The 20769-nt window shown below is 39.7% G+C and overlaps 1 protein-coding gene across 1 annotated transcript; it reads right to left on the bottom strand.

Annotated features, from left to right (window-relative positions):
• Positions 1-3693: 3693 nt before the first annotated feature.
• LOC143023416 (uncharacterized) lies at positions 3694-14518 on the bottom strand. Its single transcript, XM_076181938.1, has 3 exons — positions 14053-14518; positions 11519-11599; positions 3694-3755 (listed from the first exon to the last, which is right to left on the bottom strand). Exons 1-3 carry the CDS (start codon positions 14516-14518, stop codon positions 3694-3696), a joined length of 609 nt encoding a protein of 202 aa, XP_076038053.1.
• Between the last annotated feature and the right edge of the window lie 6251 nt (positions 14519-20769).

The following is a 20769-nucleotide window of genomic DNA, read 5'->3' as shown; positions in this document are numbered from 1 at the left end:
GGACCTGGGAGTCATTGTTATGAATAATATGTCACCTGAGAAACATATAAATAAGATTTTTGGAGAAACTTATAATTTAATAAGAACAATTAAAGTGGCATTTACATACCTGGATGAAGAAATAGTGAAGAAAATTCTAATCACTCTGATAAGACCAAGATTGGAATATGCTGCAACGATGTGGTCACCAAGTACAAAAAAAATTATAAAAAAAAAAAAAATTTAAAGAATACAAAGAGCAATTACAAAATTGGCACCAACACTCTCAAAACTATCATATGAAGAGAGACTAGCAAAACTTGAGCTATAGACACTAGAGCAAAGAAGAGAGAGAGAGAGAGGAGATTTGATAGCTATTTACAGAATCATGAAAGGCATAGAAATTATTGATAGAGAGAATCTGATAAAATGGGATGATAGAAATACAGGAGGACACGGAAAGAAAATCAAGAAAGACAGCTATAGAAGAGATGTGAAAAAGAACATCATTCCTCACAGAGTAATAGACAGTTGGAACAAGTTAGATGAGAAAGTGGTGTGTGCAAAAACAATACATGAATTTAGAAATAGTTTAGATAAAATGAGATATGAAGACGGGACACCACGAGCATAGCTCCCCTTCCCGTAAAATACAACTAGTTAAATACAACTAGGTAAATACACACACATACACACACACACACACACAGACACACACACACATATACACACACACACATTTACACACACACACACACGCACACACACACACACATTTACTTTACATATACGCACATACACACACACTCACATTTACACACACACACACATTTACTTTACATATACGCACATACACACACACTCACATTTACTCACACACACACACACACACACACACACACACACACACACACACACACACACACGGTGGTAGAGCGCTGGACTGGGAAGTACGATACGTTCTCGCAGTACCCAGTTCGAATCCTGCCAAGGGCCGAAATTATTTCGGTATCGCTGTGCTTGGGTCGTTACTCTGACTCTCGTGGGCGGGGAGTAGGGTGTGTGTGTGTGTGAAAGGTCATAGCATTACCCATAGATCGGTCATACGAGCTCTGAGCTCCCTTCCGGGAGGGAAATAGCTGTCGATCACGAGTCCAACACGTGATCCAAAAGACCAAGGTGAATACACACACACACACACGAACACACACACACACACGTATACAGACGCACATACACACGCGCTCGAACGTTCATTCACCAATCCGAGTTCTAGTCCCAATGAGGGCTGGAATTTTTAGCAGTGTGTGTGTGTGTGTGTGTGTGTGTGTGTGTGTGTGTGTGTGTGTGTGTGTGTAAATTCACCAAATTACCCATAGATCGGATATATATGGGCTCTGATCTCTCAAGTGTGATACAAAGCTGATACCTCTGTATTTGGATAGCCAGGGCAAGTGGCAGTCAATGGTGTCCGTTGGAGATCGATCCGGGTGTACGTGCAGAGTAATTGGGAATCAGAAATGTATTCACTGTTGAGACGATTGATTAAGACACTGAAAGTATACATTGCTTAGGCAAAAGGTTTATGGAAAGAGTCACCGAGTACCTCAGACGGTTAGAGTCACTGAGTACTTCAGCCTGATGGGCAAGTGGCACTCACTCACTGTGCTTGGGCAAAGAAATGGAGGTCTTTGGGATCACGACACAGAATCGAAGTCCAACGCGTCTCAGGAGCTACCGGTGCGGCGAAGAAATTGGTTTTAGGTTTCCTCTTCTATGGAGATGTGACAGATAACTTCGCACCCGTGGAGATAAGCGTGTAATAGGTCACTCGCCACATCTGCCGCGTGTCTTGCTCTATCCAGTTCTCTCTCCCGGGACAATCTTTGGTTTAAGAAGAAAATAGGCAAGAACTGGTTTACCAACAGAGTGGTTAACGAATGGTATAGACTTAGGAACCAGGTACTGAGCGCTGAAACTATTCGTTGCTTTAAGAGAAGATTAGATAACTTCGTGGTTAGCGATTACAGGTGGTAAGGGGGATGAAACTCTCTAGTGTAGGCTTTATGGTCTCTAGCGGTCTCCTCCATTCTTATGTTCTTATGTTCCTTCCCCCTTTCTCGTCAAGCCCGTTACTTCCTTCCTTCCACTTTCTCGTCAATCTTCAATCTTCTCATTTGCCTTCCCCATTTTTCTTCCTTCCTTTCTTGTTTCACAACTCGTTTCGTTGATTTTCTTTCCATAAGTTTTTCTCATAAAGACTTGTGTTGCTTGTCTCCCTAGAGATAGGAGCAGGAATAGGTTTGTTTTGGACAGGAAAAATACATCCTGGTAGCGTAAAGGTTCCTTGCCGTTTTAGAACCTGCAACACTAAAGCGAGAACTTTCGCTAAGAAGTTGGCAGTTTCATGTCAGAGTCGGACCAAGAGAGATGAATGGTAATTTCTCTCTCTCTCTTTTTCTCTCTCCTTCTCTCTCTCTCTCTCTCTCTCGTATGACTAATCTCACTTATTTTTCATGCATGCTAAAATAGGTACACTCTTCATGTGTTCTACGTGCAGATGCAATCGCAAAGTACAGTTCATGCTCATATCTGGGATATGAAATTCGACCATGAGAAGGACGTGGGACGCACAAGGACACTGAACCTGTTGGGAGCCATGAAGCTGAGCGATTTCGAGATACACGAGCAGCTCGGCAAAGGAGGCTTTGGCTGCGTCTTCCGAGCCACAAGAGTCGCTGATGGCCTTGAGGTTGCCATCAAGAAGATCCCTATGGCTCGTGTGCTTTTTTGGGGACGGTGCCATAGGAAGAAGGTCCCAAGAGAGGCCGCTCTTTTACAGAGAGTACAGAAAGTTCCTGATGTAATCAAATTATACGACTGCTTCACTACCAAGGACAGCTTTTACATGGTAATGGAGCTTATACCATCAGCTGTTTCCTTCGTCGATTACATCAGGAGCGGGAGAGAGCTGCCCATGACCGAGGTCAAGACACTGTTCAGGAAGATTGTCCTAACAGTAGAAGGATGCCTAGAAGCCGGGGTATCGCATAAAGATATTAAGCCCCATAATGTGCTTCTCTTTAGGAACGCCAGCACAGGAAAGTTTGACATCAAACTGATCGACTTTGGTTGTGGCGAACGAATCACAGGCTACAAAGGGAAAATCACGGGCGGCACCCGAATTTATTGCCCTCCGGAGTATATAAAGGGTAATGAATACCTTCACGTCCCCGCAACCGTCTGGAGCCTGGGCACGCTCCTATTCTATCTTGTGTGTCACTATAACGCGTTCCGCACCAACCAATCCATAATGTAGGCCAGTCCAGACTTTCCCAGTAGCGTACCCAACCTCTGTCGCGATCTTATAATGCGCTGCTTTGCAATCGATCCGTGGAACCGCCCCTCGCTTCGCGGCATACTCTCTCACCCGTGGTTAACGGGTCACTCCGGCTGCAACTCCGAGGATAATTTCAATATGGAGTTTGATCTTGAAACGGCTAAAGTTTTCAAGAGAAATTAAACTAAGGTGAGGTAGGGAAGACGCCCCGAGATGGCGAATAAGAAAGCCCCAAAAAAGAGGCGTTTCAGAAGGAGATTATGAAGACAAGGATCGAGACGCAGATCCAGGAGTATAGAAGTGCCAAAGGAAATAAATCATATAATGATTATGACAGCACTGAAATTGGATTATCCAGAGACCTTCTTCACCCCTCAATGAAGCTTCTGACTGCATCGGCGCATAGAATGCAAAAGGATTCCAAAGTCATTCTTTCCTGTAATTGGAAAATCAATAGAAATAATTTCTATTTCATAAAGAAAGCAACCAATTTCTTGAAGGATTTACTAGAGGGCAAAGTATCAAGAAAAGCTCCAGACAGCCATACTTGTAAATAAAAAGGACACACAAAAATGTATAGCAAAGATAAAAAAAAAAGTTCTCAAAGATATGTCAAGCTCAGAACTAAGTTCCAAGATTGCATTATTGTCAGCGGAGACGATGAAACTTAGATATGCGTCATATTCAGTCTAGAAAACTCAAGAGATTTAGAAAGCAGAGCATTTTCCAATAACTTTTGGAAAAAAGTTTTCGAGCAGGGATTTCCCCTCAGCTGAAAAAAAAAGTCTCACTACGGTTCCACAATGCATCCAATCAGATTACTTTCGATCGAAATATCAACGAGATTTTATGAATATGCGGATTACTATGCTACCATGAGGTGGAGATGGGTATTGTCATGAGCATAATATTTATTTCTTATTTTTTTGTTTTTATTCTTTAAAAAAAAAAATTCTTCTACGTGAAGAAAGATCATCTAGTGATATTCTGTCATAGTAGGCATGGTCTATGAATGATCACCTTTTATATATATATATATATATATATATATATATATATATACACACAAATATATATATATATATATATATATATATAGATATAGATATATATATATATATACAAATATATATATATATATATATATATATATATATATATATATATATATATATATATATATATATATACACATATGACACACAGGAACCCATAGTCGGAGAAAATAAACTTCGAATAAAGAAGAATCCTATATTTCGGTTATCAAATGTAGCCCTCTTCAGAAAAGTACATAGGGCAGAGTACGTACAGAGGGGACTTATAAGTTACAGAGAAGAAGAGATGTGGACAGATGACCTCACTCAGGTGCGGGGCAAACTGGGGTGGCGGCGGAGGGAGGTGGTGAGGAGAGGGTGTAAGGAGAGGGGGGGTTGTAAGGTCCGTACCAACTTGTTCACTGCTGCGCGTGAAATGATGTCAGGTGTCCACTGCCTCAATTTCTGGACCATGAGATTGAGGGGATCAAATGTCAACTTGAGAAGTTGGCTTATCCACCTTGGTTTCTGGACCAAGCCCTCAGTAAGGCTAGGGCCAACCATTTTAAAACGTCCGTCTCCTCAAGTTTTCACCGCTCCTTTAAGGTCATTTTAAAAATTCCATTCAATAATACCATCAGTTCTTCTACTAAGTTGTTTCCTCATGAACGTCTCATTATTGCCTATCACTATCCTAACACCGTGCTTAAGCAAATTGTGAACGTTCAACAAAAACCGAAGGAAGTTGAGTCACCTGGTGTTTATTGTTTGCCCTGCAAAGATTGTGATTTGGTTTACTTGGGTCAAACCGGGAGAGACTTGAACACTAGATTGGCAGAACATAAAAGGTCAATTAGGTATGGGCAAGAAAATTCGGCTGTATTTCTTCATGTCAAAAATAAGAATCATTCTTTCGACTAGGGTAAGGCCAGATTAGTGTTCAAGTCACACTGCGGTTTCAGGAGGAAAATAGTCGAATCAGCATTGATTGAGGAATGCCCTAATATTAATATTTCTAAAGGGCAGTGGACAACTGACATCATTTCACGCGCAGCAGTTAACAAGTTGGTACGGACCTTACAACCCCCCCCTCTCCTTACACCCTCCCTCCTCCGCCACCCCAGTTTGCCCCGCGCCTGAATGAGGTCATCTGTCCACATCTCTTCTTCTCTGTCGATTATAAGTCCCCTCTGTACTCTGCCCTATGTACTTTCCTGAAGAGGGCTACAGTTGATAGCCGAAATATAGGATTCTTCTTTATTCGAAGTTTATTTTTTCCGACTGTGGGTTCCTGTTTGTCATTTACAAATGAGCTACTACATTTCTGTTTAGATATATATACATATATATATCTATATATCTATATATATATATAGAGAGAGAGAGAGAGAGAAAGAGAGGGAGAGAGACAGAGAGAGAAGTATGGTTTGGTTAATAGTGAACTATTTATCATAATGACCTTGTTTACATGACTTGACCTGGCTAATATCAGGCGGTATTATATGCTTTCATTAGGATCCCATACTGGAGATGTTGTGATTTTGAAAATTTAGCAAAACGTCCTCTTGGTGACGGAAAGTCCATATATTATTCTATTTTGATCAATTTAGATACAACTTCTTTCACTTTAAACTGGACTGGTGGAAAAACAATTACACGACGCTTTGGTAGCATGTAAAGAGATTTTGATTTATATGTGTACCTGAAAAAAGCGTTTGATAGGTTTAGTCTTGATAAGAAAAACGCATTTTTGTTTGTCTACACGGGATTCTTATGAAATTCTTCGACGTCTTTGATCCCAGATACTAAACGTGAACAATATTACGTGTCCAGAAGCTCATTTTCTTATACATATTGACCTCATCTGCTGTCTTACTCGATGAGATAATAATTATTCCTTTGCGGAATATTTTGTTTCCGCAGGATCCTTCCGGTGCAGACTGATCCCGGGAGTTCTTGAATCATCATCGTCCATTCTCTCTCTCTGTCTGTTTTTTTCTCTCTCTCTCTCTGTCTGTTTCTCTCTCTCTCTCTCTCTGTCTGTTTCTCTCTCTCTCTCTCTCTCTCTCTGTGTCTGTTTCTCTCTCTCTCTCTCTCTCTCTCTCTCTCTGTCTGTTTCTCTCTCTCTCTCGGCATTTCTTTGATCTGACTGAGAAAACACCAACACTCTTCTTGGTTCCTCCGCAATTCTTGTTCTTTTCTTCTTCCTTTGAAAAGAGTTGTAGATATTTTCGTTTCTTTCCTTCTTGAAAAAGATGTAGAGTTTCTACCTGTTTCGACATCTTTTTGTATACCTTCCTGTTTTATCTTTCACATATGTCTTATACTGATTATATTAATAGGATAATCAAACAAGATCGAGAGATAGAGATATAGAGGGGGTAAGGGAGGGAGAGAGAGAGAGAGAGAGAGAGAGAGAGAGAATGGAGAGAGAAAAAAGAGAAAGAAAAACACAGAAGAAAAAGGGACAAGAAAGGGATAAGAGAACAAACGGGAGGTTTGATGTGATAAACAATGATCAACATGATACAGAGTAGTTTCTTTTCCATAGTTTCCTAATGAACCACCACTCCTCATAGTACGTCCTTTCTCGGTTTTGACACAAGATGCACCAACACATTAATGAAATGTGCAACACAAATGCAAAACAAAAAAACATGTACACCCAACGGTGTAGCACCATACTCTGATTGAATGTATGTTAACCATACTCCATACTGCATACACACACACACACACACACACACACATATATATATGTGTGTGTGTGTGTGTGTATGTGTGTGTGTGTATTTACCTAGTTGTATTTACCTAGTTGTATTTTACGGGAAGGGGAGCTATGCTCGTGGTGTCCCGTCTTCATATCTCATTTTATCTAAACTATTTTTAAATTCATGTATTGTTTTTGCACACACCACTTTCTCATCTAACTTGTTCCAACTGTCTATTACTCTGTGAGGAAAGCTGTTCTTTTTCAAATCTCTTCTATAGCTGTCTTTTTTTATTTTCTTTCCGTGTCCTCTTGTATTTCTGTCATCCCATTTTATCAGATTCTCTCTATCTGTAATTTCTATGCCTTTCATGATTCTGTAAATAGCTATCAAATCTCCTCTCTCTCTTCTTTGCTCTAGTGTCTGTAGTTTAAGTTTTTGTAGTCTCTCTTCATATGATAGTTTTGAGAGTGTTGGTGCCAATTTTGTAATTGCTCTTTGTATTCTTTCAAGTTTTTTTTATACATTTTTTTGTACTTGGTGACCATATCGTTGCTGCATATTCCAATCTTGGTCTTATCAGGGTGATTAGGATTTTCCTCACCATTTCTTCATCCAGGTATGTAAATGCCACTTTGATTGTTCTTATTAAATTATAAGTTTCTCCAAAAATCTTATTTATATGTTTCTCAGGTGACATATTATTCATAACAATGACTCCCAGGTCCTTCTCATTTTCTACTTTTTTTATTCCTTCTTCTCCCAAATTATATGATCCTGTTATTCTGTTTTTGCTTTTTCCAAATTCCATTATACTACACTTTTTTGTATTGAACTCCATCTCCCACTTCCTACTCCATTCTTGTACTTTATTTAGATCTCTCTGTAGTGATTCACAATCTTCTTCAGTTTTCACTCTTTTCAGTAGTTTTGCATCATCTGCAAAGAAGCTCATATAGCTTTCAATTCCTTCATCCATATCATTAATATATATAGCAAACATTATTGGGGCCAGAACTGTTCCCTGCGGGACACCGCTTATTACTTCATTCCATTTTGAGTGCTGGTCTCTTATCACTACTCTCATTTGTCTTTCTTGCAAAAAGTCTTCCATCCAATTTAGCAATTTACCTTGTATTCCTCCTTCATATTCTAATTTCTTAAGCAACTTCTTATGTGGTACTTTGTCAAAAGCTTTCTTTTGGTCTAGAAATGCACAGTCCGCCCATCCATCTCTTTCTTCTATTATATCTATTAGCCTTGAATAGAAACATATTAAATTGGTGACGCATGATCGTCCTTGTCTGAATCCAAATTGCCTTGGATTTAACACTTTGTTTTTTTTTTCTAAATATTTTACCCATCTACTTTTGATAATTCTCTCACAAATTTTTGCTATTGTACTTGTTAGAGAGACTGGTCTATAGTTTGTAGGTTCTTCTTTATTTCCTCCTTTATATATAGGTACTATATTTGCTTTTTTACAATCTTCTGGAACTTTTCCTTCTTTTAAGGAACTGTTTAGTATGCTATGTATTTTGTCTGCCAGTTCATTCCTGCATTCCTTCATAATCCTGTTTCTATATCATCTGGTCCATGCGATTTTCTGACATCAAGATTACTTAAGTGTGTCAATATTTCATTCTTTGTTACTTCTATTTCTTCCATAGGGGGGACTTTCTCTTTCCATTCAATCTCTTCAGGTTCTATGTTCTCCCTTGTAAACACTGATTTAAAATGTTTGTTCAAAAATCCGCCATTTCCATTTCCTCAGTGTATTCAACTCCCTCTTGTCTTAATTTCTTCAAGTCTTGTTTGTTTTTCAGTTTATTGTTTACAAATCTGTAGAATAGTTTTGGTTGATCTTTACACTTTTCTATGACATCTTTTTCATATTTTCTCTTTTCCTCTCTGCACGTTTGTACATATTCATTTCTATAACCGGTATATATTTTCCATTTTTCAGGTCTTCTGTCTTTTTTCCATCTGGTCCAGGCTTTGTCTCTTTTGTCTTTTAGCTCCCTACAACTTTTGTTGTACCATTTTACATATTCTTTTTCTTGTTTTTGTCTTGGGACATACTTTTCCACTCCTTTTTTGTAATTTTTTGTCAAAATATTCCATTTCTCTTCCACTGTTGTTTCTTCTTTGTATATTTCTTCCCAGTTTTCTTGTTGAAAGAGTTCTCTTATTTTATCAAAGTTTGTTTTTTCATACATCATTCTTCCTTTTCTATATTGCTCATTTCTTTTGATATATTTTTCTTCATTAAGTTCCAGTTGAATCAATATGCGGTCACTTTTACTTATTGGTATTTCATATTCAATCTTGTCCACTATTCTAGGTTCAGATGTAATTATTAAGTCTAGTCTCGATGGTTCTTCATTTCTAGACCTGGTGTTCTCCTGTATCCATTGTGTCATTGTATGGTCAGTAATCATCTCAAGTAGAGCGTTTCCCCATGAGCCGTCTCCACCTTTTACTGTCATTTCTTCCCAGCAGATTTCTTTGCAATTAAAGTCGCCCATTATAACTGTTCTTCCTCCATCTTCCATTATTTTATTTAATGTTATCTTTGTGTCCTCTAACATACTTTTATGTTCACTCTCCTCCCATGAGGCTGTTTTCGGAGGCACATAATTTATCACAAATTTTCTGCTCTTTTTACCTCTGTCTTCCACTTCTATCATAATCATCTCTTACTGTATTCTTTCCATATATGACACCCTTCACGTTTATATCCTTCTTAGGAACATAACTCCACCCCCTTGCTTTTTCTCTCTGTTTTTAATCCAATAATTATATGCATCCTGTCCTACACTGTTGGGTGGTAGTGGGCCTTTTAATTTTGTTTCTACAATTCCCATTATGTCCGGTTCTTTTTCTTTTAAATAATCATTCAGCTCATTCAATCCTGTTATTAATCCATCTATATTTGTGTAAGACACTCTTAGTTTTCTGTCACTTCCATTGTGTTCACTGTTTCCCTTTTGTTTTTCTCTTGTATGTCGAACTGCCTTAGTTTCATATTCACTACTCTCCAATAGAATCTCTCTTTCTCTGACTCCGTTCTGCTCTCGTTTTTTTTCTTAGCTTCAAGTCTTTTCTGCTTTTCTTCCTCTCTTTCCTCTTTATTCATTTCCCTTTTTATCCATACCTTTTTATATTGTTCACTTGTTGCTAGTTTCCCTGTTTTGGATAAGATATTCTCTGCCGTCGTTTGTGACCTGAATTTAATCTTAATTGGTCTGGTCTTATCTGTACTATACTTTCCGAGTCTGAATTTTTCCTCAATTTCCTTCATCTTCCTGAACTAATTTTAGTAAACTGCTTACTTTTTCATTTTCCTCATTGGTTCTTGAAGTTCTATCTGGGTTATGTTTCTCTTCCATTCCTAATATAATTATACATTTCTTTTTGTCAGCTAAGTCTCTTACTATATTCTCCTTCTGTCTCATCATTTTAATAACCGAGTCTTCAGTTTGTTCTCTCATTTGCTGTTTAATTATATCAGTAAATGCAACTTTACTGTTTTCTTTTATCGACTTCCATCCCTCTCTGTTTTCTTTACTATTCCTCTTCAATTCCTCATTCTCCACCTTTACTTCTTTTAACTGTCTTTTCAGGTTTTCTATTTCATCAGTTAAGTTTTTGTTCGCCTTCTCTAGTTCTTCCAATTTTTCAACCCTCCGTATAATATTGGTAACATGACCGAACCTACGCTCCAAGTCCTCGATCATCTTATCGACCTTCTCTTCTAGTCTTGTCCCCCCCACCCTCTTTAAATCCCTGGAATATATTCTCATCACTTTCTACTGTATTGCTCTTATCTATACTTCTAATCTTTACATTTTTATTAGACATTTCATCGTCGTCGGGGGGCTGTTTGTTTACCTTTCGCCTGTCTGCCTGGGCCAAGTCTACTCCTTCCTCATTTCCTTCCATTTCCCTCAGTAATCCCTCCCCTTCTCCTCTTTCCCTACTTTCCTACCACCCCACGAGCAATTTCCCCCCACCCTGTAAATACAATAGGCACTTCTCTTTGCGTTGGTGTCCACAAAACTTCAATTTTCTTCAGAACGTCTTCTAAGCCGTCCGTTCGTTGAAGTGTGTGTGTGTATGTGTGTGTATATACATTTTGGGCAAAGTCTTTCTCGTAAACTATTTCTGTTAAATGCTGAAGCACAAGTGGCGTCAATGATTTTAAAAGAAAATGTCTAACTCTATGTATTTCCATTTTTCTTCATAATTCAAACTCAGTAGGAAATAGTCAAAGGCTTCAGAATGTTGATCCATTTTACCGACAGCTGTTCCAACCATTACAAATGCAATGGTAATACACTACATAAAGACAAACAAGGGTCTATAAGGTCGAGTAAAAACGGCAGGGAGAGGTAACTTGTAATGTGGGAATCTGTCTCCTCTATTAAGACGGAAAGGGCAACCGGGACAACCTCCCGATGTGGGATTCTGTCCTGGTAGTCTAGACACAATCGCCATGTGAGCTTGTGTCCCGTAGAGGCCTATATTTTCTACTGGAGGGGAGGACATAATCAGATGATATCTGTACATTTAAAACAGGCTTTTGTAAAGCGATGCTCACTCCCTCAGCTACTACCAAACTTCCACAATTGTTATCTTGGTGGTTGATCGTTGTGTCTCTTATGAGATCTACTAGGGGCGGCTTCTTATCGTGGGCATCAACAAAATGCTGGTGAATGGCTCCATTATTACGGTGAGCTTGCAGTCATCTTCTTAATAGTAATTATATATATATATGTATAATATATATATATATATATATACATATATATACATATATATATGTGAGGGGGTGCGTTGGTTGGGTGTACCTGTACATTACTGAACGACTAAAGGTTAGATTACAGTAGGTTAGGTCAAATTCTATTGGGTTAGATTAGGCTAAATTAGGATAGGTTAGGTTTGGATTGGTTAAGTTAGGTTAGATTAGGTTAGGTAAGATTAGGTTAGGTCAATTAGATTTCGACAGGTTAGGTTAGGTTACAAAACATAAGAATGAAGGAGATTGCAAGAGAACATAAGGCCTACACTAGGCAGTTCCATGTCCATTACCACCTGTCATTCCCATGAACAAAGCTGTCTAATCCTTTCTTAAAACAACCTACAGTTTCACCGCTCAATATAAGTCAATTCCATTCGTTTACCACTCTATTGGTAAACCAGCTCTTCCTATTTCCTTTTTAAATCTAAAATTGTCCAATTTAAATCCATTACAACGAGATCTGCTTTGCCGGCATCAACCTCGTCCATTTCAATACCTCTATTAGATAACACCGCACTCTGCGTCTTTCCAGACAGTGTCAATTAAGGTGCCTAAGCCTATCCTCATATTTCTGAGCCCGTGTATCATTTTCGTCGTTCTCCTCTGTACTGATTCTAATGAATTTATATCCATTCCATAGGACGGAGACCAAAACTCGCATACCCAAGGATTGTTCTAACGCCAGATAAAGTTCCATAACTACCTCTGCACTTTTATTAGTAACCGTCTTTGCAGTGAAGCCTAATGCCCTCTTAGCTCTATTCCTGGCGCTAATGCACTGTTTCATGGATTTAATCTTAGGAGTCACAAACGCTCCTAAGTCTCTCTCTCATACACTTTTCTCTAAAAATGTGTTATCTAAGCTATATCTACGTTGTGGGTGGTGTAAACCTGCGTTTAACACATTGTACTGTGAGATAGTGAAATCCTTTTGCCATTTCGCTGACCATATGAACAATTTGTCAAGATCTTTCTACAGTTTCCCGATGTCTTCTCCTGGCCTGATTTGGCGTCCTTACTGTCGTCCGCAAACTTATTAACAACACTAATAATACCAATGTCCAAGTAGTTTATATACAAGTTAAGTTTGGCGAAGTGAGGTTAGGTTAGTTTAGGTTAGATTAGGATAGGTTAGGTTAGATTAGGTTATGTTAGGTCAGGTGACGGTAGGTTAGGTTAGATTAGGTGAGGTTACTAAGAATAGATTAGGTGAGGTGAGGTTCAAGTTACGTGTAGGTTAAATTTGGTAATGTAGGATTAAGTGAGGTGATGATAGGTCAAATTAGTTCATGTTACATTACTCTACGTTACGTTACGCAACGTTAATATGACGACTCAATCGCAACATCTCGTAATGTCTTCTACTCGTATATCTCACCAAAAGGGTAAAGGCACCAAGTTAAAATCAACATCAAGCTTATAGATAAACACCGGCTTCACATATGAACACACAACAGCCAATAGCCACACACATATTCGCTTTGTATAGAGAGTAATAAAGAGAGAGTGAGAGAGAGGGCAAACATTGAAATATAAACACACAAGCTGAAGTGTCATTCAACAATTTTGTCCTAACAGTTCACGTGTTCACCACACCACTAAACAAATTTTCGATAAATTCTTACACTGTGGCACTCGAACACTTCTCTATTTTTTTTTTTTTTTAACTTTGTTGAATGACAAAGCAATTCATATTTGTATTTCTAGCGGCGAAGGGACAATCTTATTCAGCTGAGGGGAAACCCCAATATTTAAGGGCTACAGACAAAGCCATGCCAAATGTATTAGGCAATGATTTGAATTTCTATTTTTGAATTTATTGTAGTTACTTTTTCTTAAATATAAAATTTCTTCCATTAGCCAAGAATCCACGAGTTTTGCTCAATTTCGCAGATAGTCGCTCTTTCATCGGGATTTGAAACTATAATTCTGTCGATAAGGCGATCAATTCTTCCTGGAATTGATTTCCATGGTTTTCCCTTTCCGATTTCTTCGGTCGAATACGACCAGATCGCGAAGTTCGTGTCCTTTGTTTGAGGGATCTTCCACGGATTTTGACCAGTTACGAGTCTGAAGAGCACAATGCCGCAGGCCCACACATCGTTGGGCTCTCCCAAATATTGTCTTCTGAAGACTTCGGGGGTGATGTAGGCTGAAGTCCCGCAGATTCTTGTCAGTACTTGCCTTTGACGAACTCGCCAGCAAGCCCGAAGTCTCCAATTTTAAGATCATCATTCTTGCTTAGAAAGAGATTATCCGGTTTCAAATCTCTGTGCACAATATTTCTGGAGTGTATATACTTGACTCCTTCGATGAGTTGCTTAAAATATAACCTCGCTCTTCTCTCTGAGACTCCTTTCGAGCCGATTCTGCCCAGGAAGGCTACGCCGTTCTTATGTTCCAGTTCTCTGTGAATTTTTATTTCCTCGAGCTGCCGCTCAATATTATCAATCCTGATGGTTTTCTTGGCACAAAGAAAGCCAGAAGAAACGTCCTTTACGAGCTTGACTGTAGCAAACCCGCCTCTTCCGAGGTGACGAACTTCTTTCCATCTCATCAGTGATTCAAAATTAAGAGAAACTTTTAGTTTCTCTGTAGTTCGTGAAGTTTCTTCTTTCAACTCTGAAAACTTTCGTTTCCTAGGATGCATCATGGACCTTTTAATTTCATCCAAAACGATTCCGACGATGATAAGGCTCCGTAAGATGCTTTGGTCGGTTCCATAGGTATCCTGATTTTTTTCCTTTCTGTGCAAGGAGCAGTCCAATCCTTTCGTTGAAGAATCCAAGGAGGACCATTAGCTCCATAACTGTGCACGCGCTCACAAAGGCTCTTACTCTTCGGTCAAAATCCCTGAAGTCCCTCAAAATGTCTTCGGGTTTCATGTTGTATTCGTCTTGCAGGTCACTGTAAATGCTTGAGAAATCGTTCGAGCGCATCTGCACAAAATTATATGATTATTTTTGCGCAGGTGATTCGCCTAGGAGAATGTCCCAGAAAACTTGGATATGTCTTATAACAAACAAGTTCCCTCTACGCTTGTAGAAAATAATATTGACAGGTAGTATTCCCTCGCTGCTCTTGTAGAAATGGCCGTCAGCCAAGTTAGCTAATAAGAACATTACCATTTCAGTAAACAGTATTACAGTATTTTGTTGATAGTAACCAGTCTTTTTGTCCTTGGAGACAAGGCCACACAGAACAGAGCTTCAAGGGAGATAGTTGAAATGAAGATTAAGAGAAGCTAGAATTGACATACAATCCAATATAGGAGTGTGTGTTTGTCAGTCGACACGAGAATATACTAGTGCTATACATATTTCCTGTAATCAATTATTTTCCCTAACCGTAATTTTCCTGTATTCGTATTAAGGCTGTCAGTTTAAGTAATTTTTTTCTTAACAAACTTTCATTTTTATCATAAATTCAAGAGATTTTTCCTCCCTATATAGTCTACTGCCAAAAACAGCTGTTGAAGTCGGTGTTTATTTATATATATATATATATATATATATATATATATATACATACATACATATACATATATATATACATATATATGATGCTAATAAGAACACGGGTACGTGTGTTCACTTATGCAAAGTAAACCACTTGGAAAAAGAAACTAACGAAGCAGAGCGCTTTCGTATATTACATCTTCAGTGCACTGAAGATGTAATATACGAAAGAGCTCTGCTTTGTTAGTTTCTTTTTCCAAGTGGTCTACTTTGCATATATATATATGTATGTATATATATATATATATATATATATATATATATATATATATATATATATACACTGAGAGGGTAGTCCCCGATTTAATGAAGCGGCCTTGCTGTGCATGTGCTGTGTCTTACGACACTGCTTCTGACCCAGGGCAGTGGACAAGGTGCAGGGATGACCCGTCATCCAGGAGGTGCCAAGATGAGAGGGAGGGTGGAGGGGTGTGGAGTGTATTCAGGGATGGAATGGGTGGGAATGATTTTATGCCTTTTCCTTTTTGGCTACCTCCCTTGTATGGGGGAAAAAGCCTTGGTATATGTATGTGTATATATATACATATATATATAACATATATATATACATATATATATATATACATATATATATATACATATACATGTATATATATATATATATATATATATATATATTATATACATATATATACACACGTATATATATATATACATATATATATATATGTATATATATATATACATACATGTATATATATATACATTTATATATATGTATATATATACATATATATGTATATGTGTATATATATATGTATATATATATATATGTATATATATATATATATGTATATATATGTATATATGTATATATATATATACATATACATATATACATGTATATATATATATATATATATATACAGGTAGTTCTCGATATATGCGACTTCGATATATGCGAATTCGCGTATATGCGATTCAAGAATTTGCACCACTTTTCGATATGTGCGGGGATATATTCGAAGATATGCGATTTGACCTAAAAAAAATGGTTCGTGGAAGAATCTTTGGCAAGATGCTGTCAATGATTTCCGAGGATTTACATCCCCACTGCATGCCACTTTGCAAGAGTGTGCAGAATTAGGACATAAAGTGACAGGAGAAGGTTTTTCAGACATGAATACCGATGATGTGATGGAGCTAATCCTTTCACATCAAGAGCCTATGTCGGTGGAAGACCTCATAGAACTCTCCAAAGAGCAGCAGGCAGAAGAGGAAGATGAAGACAAGGAAGATGTTCACTTACACGTGAAGGAAATGTCAAGAAAAACCTTGGCTGAATTTTTTCAGATGGCTGAAAATTTATCTCAGTTTGCCATGGACATGGATCATAGCTTGGAAAGAAACCAACTCTCTAGCAGGGGCTTGGAGCATCTAATTGCTCCCTACAAGGAGTTATACCTTCAAAAACAAAACGCTGCCAAGCAGACCAAGATTACATCCTTCTTGAGGTCACCCACGCCATCAGGAACTCCTACACCTCTCCATTCAACCCCTGTCCCGACCTCATCTGCCAGCTCTGAGATGTCGCTGCACCTACCGGGGTCATCTTCACATGAGGTTTTCTCTCCTGAAGCATTGTTACAAACTTCACATGATGAAGAAGACCCCGATGAGCCTGCACCACTCAGCCCCTAATCCATTGCCTTGTGCTAAAATGTATGTAAACATATATGAGATGCAGTATGTAAGCCCTTTGCCAAAATAAAATATGTAAAAAGAAAAGAAAAGAGAAAAAAAAACAAAAAAAAATCAATCCGAGTTGAGAACGTATCCCCCTTTTTCCCATAGGTTCAATAGTTCGATATATGCGAATTCGTTATATGCGGGGGGTCCGCGGAACGGAACCCTCGCATATAACGAGAACTACCTGTATATATATATATATGTATATACACATATATATATACATATGTATATACATATATATATCCACATATATATATTATATATATATATATACACAAATATATATATACACAAATATATATATACACAAATATATATATATAATATATATCATATTAAAAAAAATTTAATGGGCCCTTACGCCGTTTCACGGTAAAAAGGATTACACCCGAAGGAGCGCTGTACTCGATCATAGGCTGTGAGGGTTTTTTGTGAACATGCCTGAAACAAATCTGAAATTATGCCACCAACAAAACCGACTTTCTACGGCGTTCCGGTTGATTCGAGGGAAGAGGAATGGCCAGAGCTACTTCAAAATTGGCAGTCCAAAGGTATCGCCATTTCTGGAAATGGGTAACGGAGAAGAAGAAGCTCGACAAGAAGGAGTTAAACAACGAGAAGACTAAAGCTCTAAAAAGTGAACATAAGGAGAAGTTTCCTAGCCTCTATGACGACAGCCAAACAAAGAAGTTTCAAGTAAAAGAGGAGATAAAGTTATTCCAGAGAAAGGCGATAGCCTTTAACGAGCTCCTGAAAGAACAGAAAAATTACGTCTACGACGAAGGTTTGCTTGATTCCTTGGAGCCCTATAGTGGAGAGATTTCCGAAGAAAGGGTAGAAAGTTTCATCAAACACTACCTCGCTGGCTATAAGAACTTCACCAAAAACGGAGGTAGGTCTGATCACACAGACTACCAGAAACACTATCTCTGTACGAGTTTAGGGACACAAAAACGCATTCAAAAGGCGAAAGCCTACGCCATAAAAACAGCTCGAAAACGAGCTCCCGAGCCAAAAAAGGAAGAAGAAAGCGTTCCCATGATTGTCGAAGAAGGAGAAGAAGAGCAAGAACAAACTGCGGGACCTGCCAGAGCGAAGCTCGAGGAGTTTGAGAGTAGTCCCTCTCCTCAAACCATAATAGAAGAGCAACATCCTGTCACGTCTGCAGACATGGAAACGGAGAAAATTGTCTCCGCCGCCGCACCTGCTGGTGACACACTAGCAGAGCAAAGGCAAAGCCTCAAAGAGCTCAAGGCTCAAAACCGTGAAGTTAGACAAAGGCGCCCCAAGCGGACAAAAGCTGAAATAACTAAAGAAGTCAAGATGTCTAGAGATATTAAGAATGAAATCAAGCTCATGAGATTGCGTGCAAAGATTCCCGCTGGCGGTTTTCTCTCCTGTGCCATCATTCCCAAACCGTCCGAGGACGAAGAAGTTCGTGCTGGAGTCCTAGAAAGAATAGCCAGTGTGCGCGAAGCGCGTGAAGAACGCAGTAAGAAACCCGTGTTCCTAGAGATGAAAGAGCGAATGCTCAGCACGTTTTGCGGTTACATCTCTGAAACCAGCGAAGCCAAGGTGCCTCAGCACTCGGTAGGCGAGATGGGCGCCTATAGATGCAAGCACTGCCAAGCGTTACTCTTCAAGAGAGAACGAAAGACGTTATGTTGTAACGGAGGAAAAACACCCAAGGCAATATACGAGTTGTCACCCCTGGGCGATAACATCAAAGGCTTCTACGACGGTTCCTCCAAACTGTCGATCCACTTTCTTGATAACATCGTAGGGTTTAACAGTATCTTCTCTTTTACGTCCTTTGCGTCCTCGGGGACCTTGGAGGACAAAAGAGAGTCTGCAATCTTCTACAAAATCCAGGGTAAAATTTACCACCGTCTGGGTGGCATGAAGCCTAACTTGATGATTACGGAAGACGACAGCAGTCGTTTGGGTCTCAAAGATCCAACGTCAAGGAAAACGTTTTGGAAATCTGCAGTAAATTTCCTGGATTTGTACTTCTACCACGACAAGGAACAGCAATTAAAACTACGCTGCAACAGGTTTACCTACAGAAATAAAGACGGCGAGAGTCCCGAGACGTCTAAGCGTAGGAAACGCGAGGACGAACAATACCGAAGGAATGAGGGAATTATAGAGCTGTTATACACGTATTTGGTTAACAACAACGCTGCGCTGAGGGAAATCCTCAAAGAGGCGGAGACGTCAGCGAAGCTGGTCCAGGCTTACGTTACTCAGCACAGCTCTTTGCCAGACGTTACCATCACTCTTAAGACAGCAGAAAACATCTCCACCAGGGAACACAAGGGCGTCTACCATCTACCGACGGCTTCCTGCCAAGTAGGGGCGATAGTCAACCTGGGTCCAGATACCGATACTTTGAAGGTCAGAATAGCGTCGCCTCTGCCCGATTCGAAATATGCCATCAAGATGATTAGCTCTACCAACTACTTCTACGATCTCTTCCAGTATCCCATGTTGATCCCCAACGGAGACAAAGGTTACAGCTTGAATATGGAAAAGAATGGCTCCGCCAAAAGACTGACTGCGCTCATGTACTACTCGGCCCTTTACATGGAGAGAGAAGGGATCTTCAACCACATCACAAAATGCCGTCGGTTGTTCCAGCAGTTTGTGGTCGATAACTACGTAAAAATCGAGTCTAGCCGGTTGTGTTATTTTGAGCACCAACACTCCGGCATGCGCAAGGAGAGGGCCGACGTGCTGAGCTCTGCCGACAAAAGTGGTGTCGGGCAACGCATAGTGCTCTCACCGTCGTTTGTTGGAGGGCCCAGATACATGAAAGTGCGCCAACAGGATGCCCTGGCCTACGTTACGGCCTACGGGTCGCCCGACTACTTCATAACCTTCACTATGAACCCTAGATGGCCGGAGGTGTTAGAGGTGGTGAAGAAATTTGGCGGACCAGGGACCCAAGGGGCCGACAGGCCGGATCTTATGAGCAGGATCTTCAAGCTGAAGCTGGATAGCCTAATGGACGACCTGATACACAAAAAGGCCTTCGGGGCCGTCAAAGCTTATCTCTATAGTGTAGAATGGCAGAAACGCGGCTTGCCGCACGCCCACATACTATTGTGGATGGCTGTTCGCGTCACCGCGGATACTGTAGAGCAAGTCATAAGAGCCGAGATACCCGACAAGGAAAAGGAGCCGAGGCTCTACGACACCGTCACTCGGTGCATGATACACGGACCCTGCAAGGGTTATGACGAGTCACAACTGTGTTGCCAAGTAAAGAGCAAGAAACCCGGGCAGTGTGGCAAAGGATTCCCCAAGACGTGCAGAAATGAGCTGCTCTTTGGAAACAGCGGTTATCCCGAGTACGTCAGACGTTCCATAGGAGAAGGAGGTAACTCCTTCAAATTGAAGCTGAAGGACGGCCCCGTTACCGTAGACAATACTTGGGTTGTCCCTTACAACCCTTATCTTTGTATAAAATACGATGCACACATCAACGTCGAATGTTCCAATTCTATAAAGGCTATAGCCTACGTCACAAAGTACGTGAACAAGGGGTCGGACAAGGTGTTGTTCACAAAGACGACGGGAGAAGAAGACAACCGAGTCGTCAACGAGGTTAAAAATTATCAAGAGGCCAGATATGTCAACTCTAACGAGGCTGCGTGGAAGATCTTCA

The sequence above is a fragment of the Oratosquilla oratoria genome, unplaced genomic scaffold (assembly GCF_046742065.1).
Source record: "Oratosquilla oratoria isolate Oo_2021 unplaced genomic scaffold, ASM4674206v1 SCAFFOLD47, whole genome shotgun sequence".
NCBI classification, from domain to species: domain Eukaryota; kingdom Metazoa; phylum Arthropoda; class Malacostraca; order Stomatopoda; family Squillidae; genus Oratosquilla; species Oratosquilla oratoria.
This window is presented reverse-complemented; position numbering and strand designations above follow the sequence as displayed.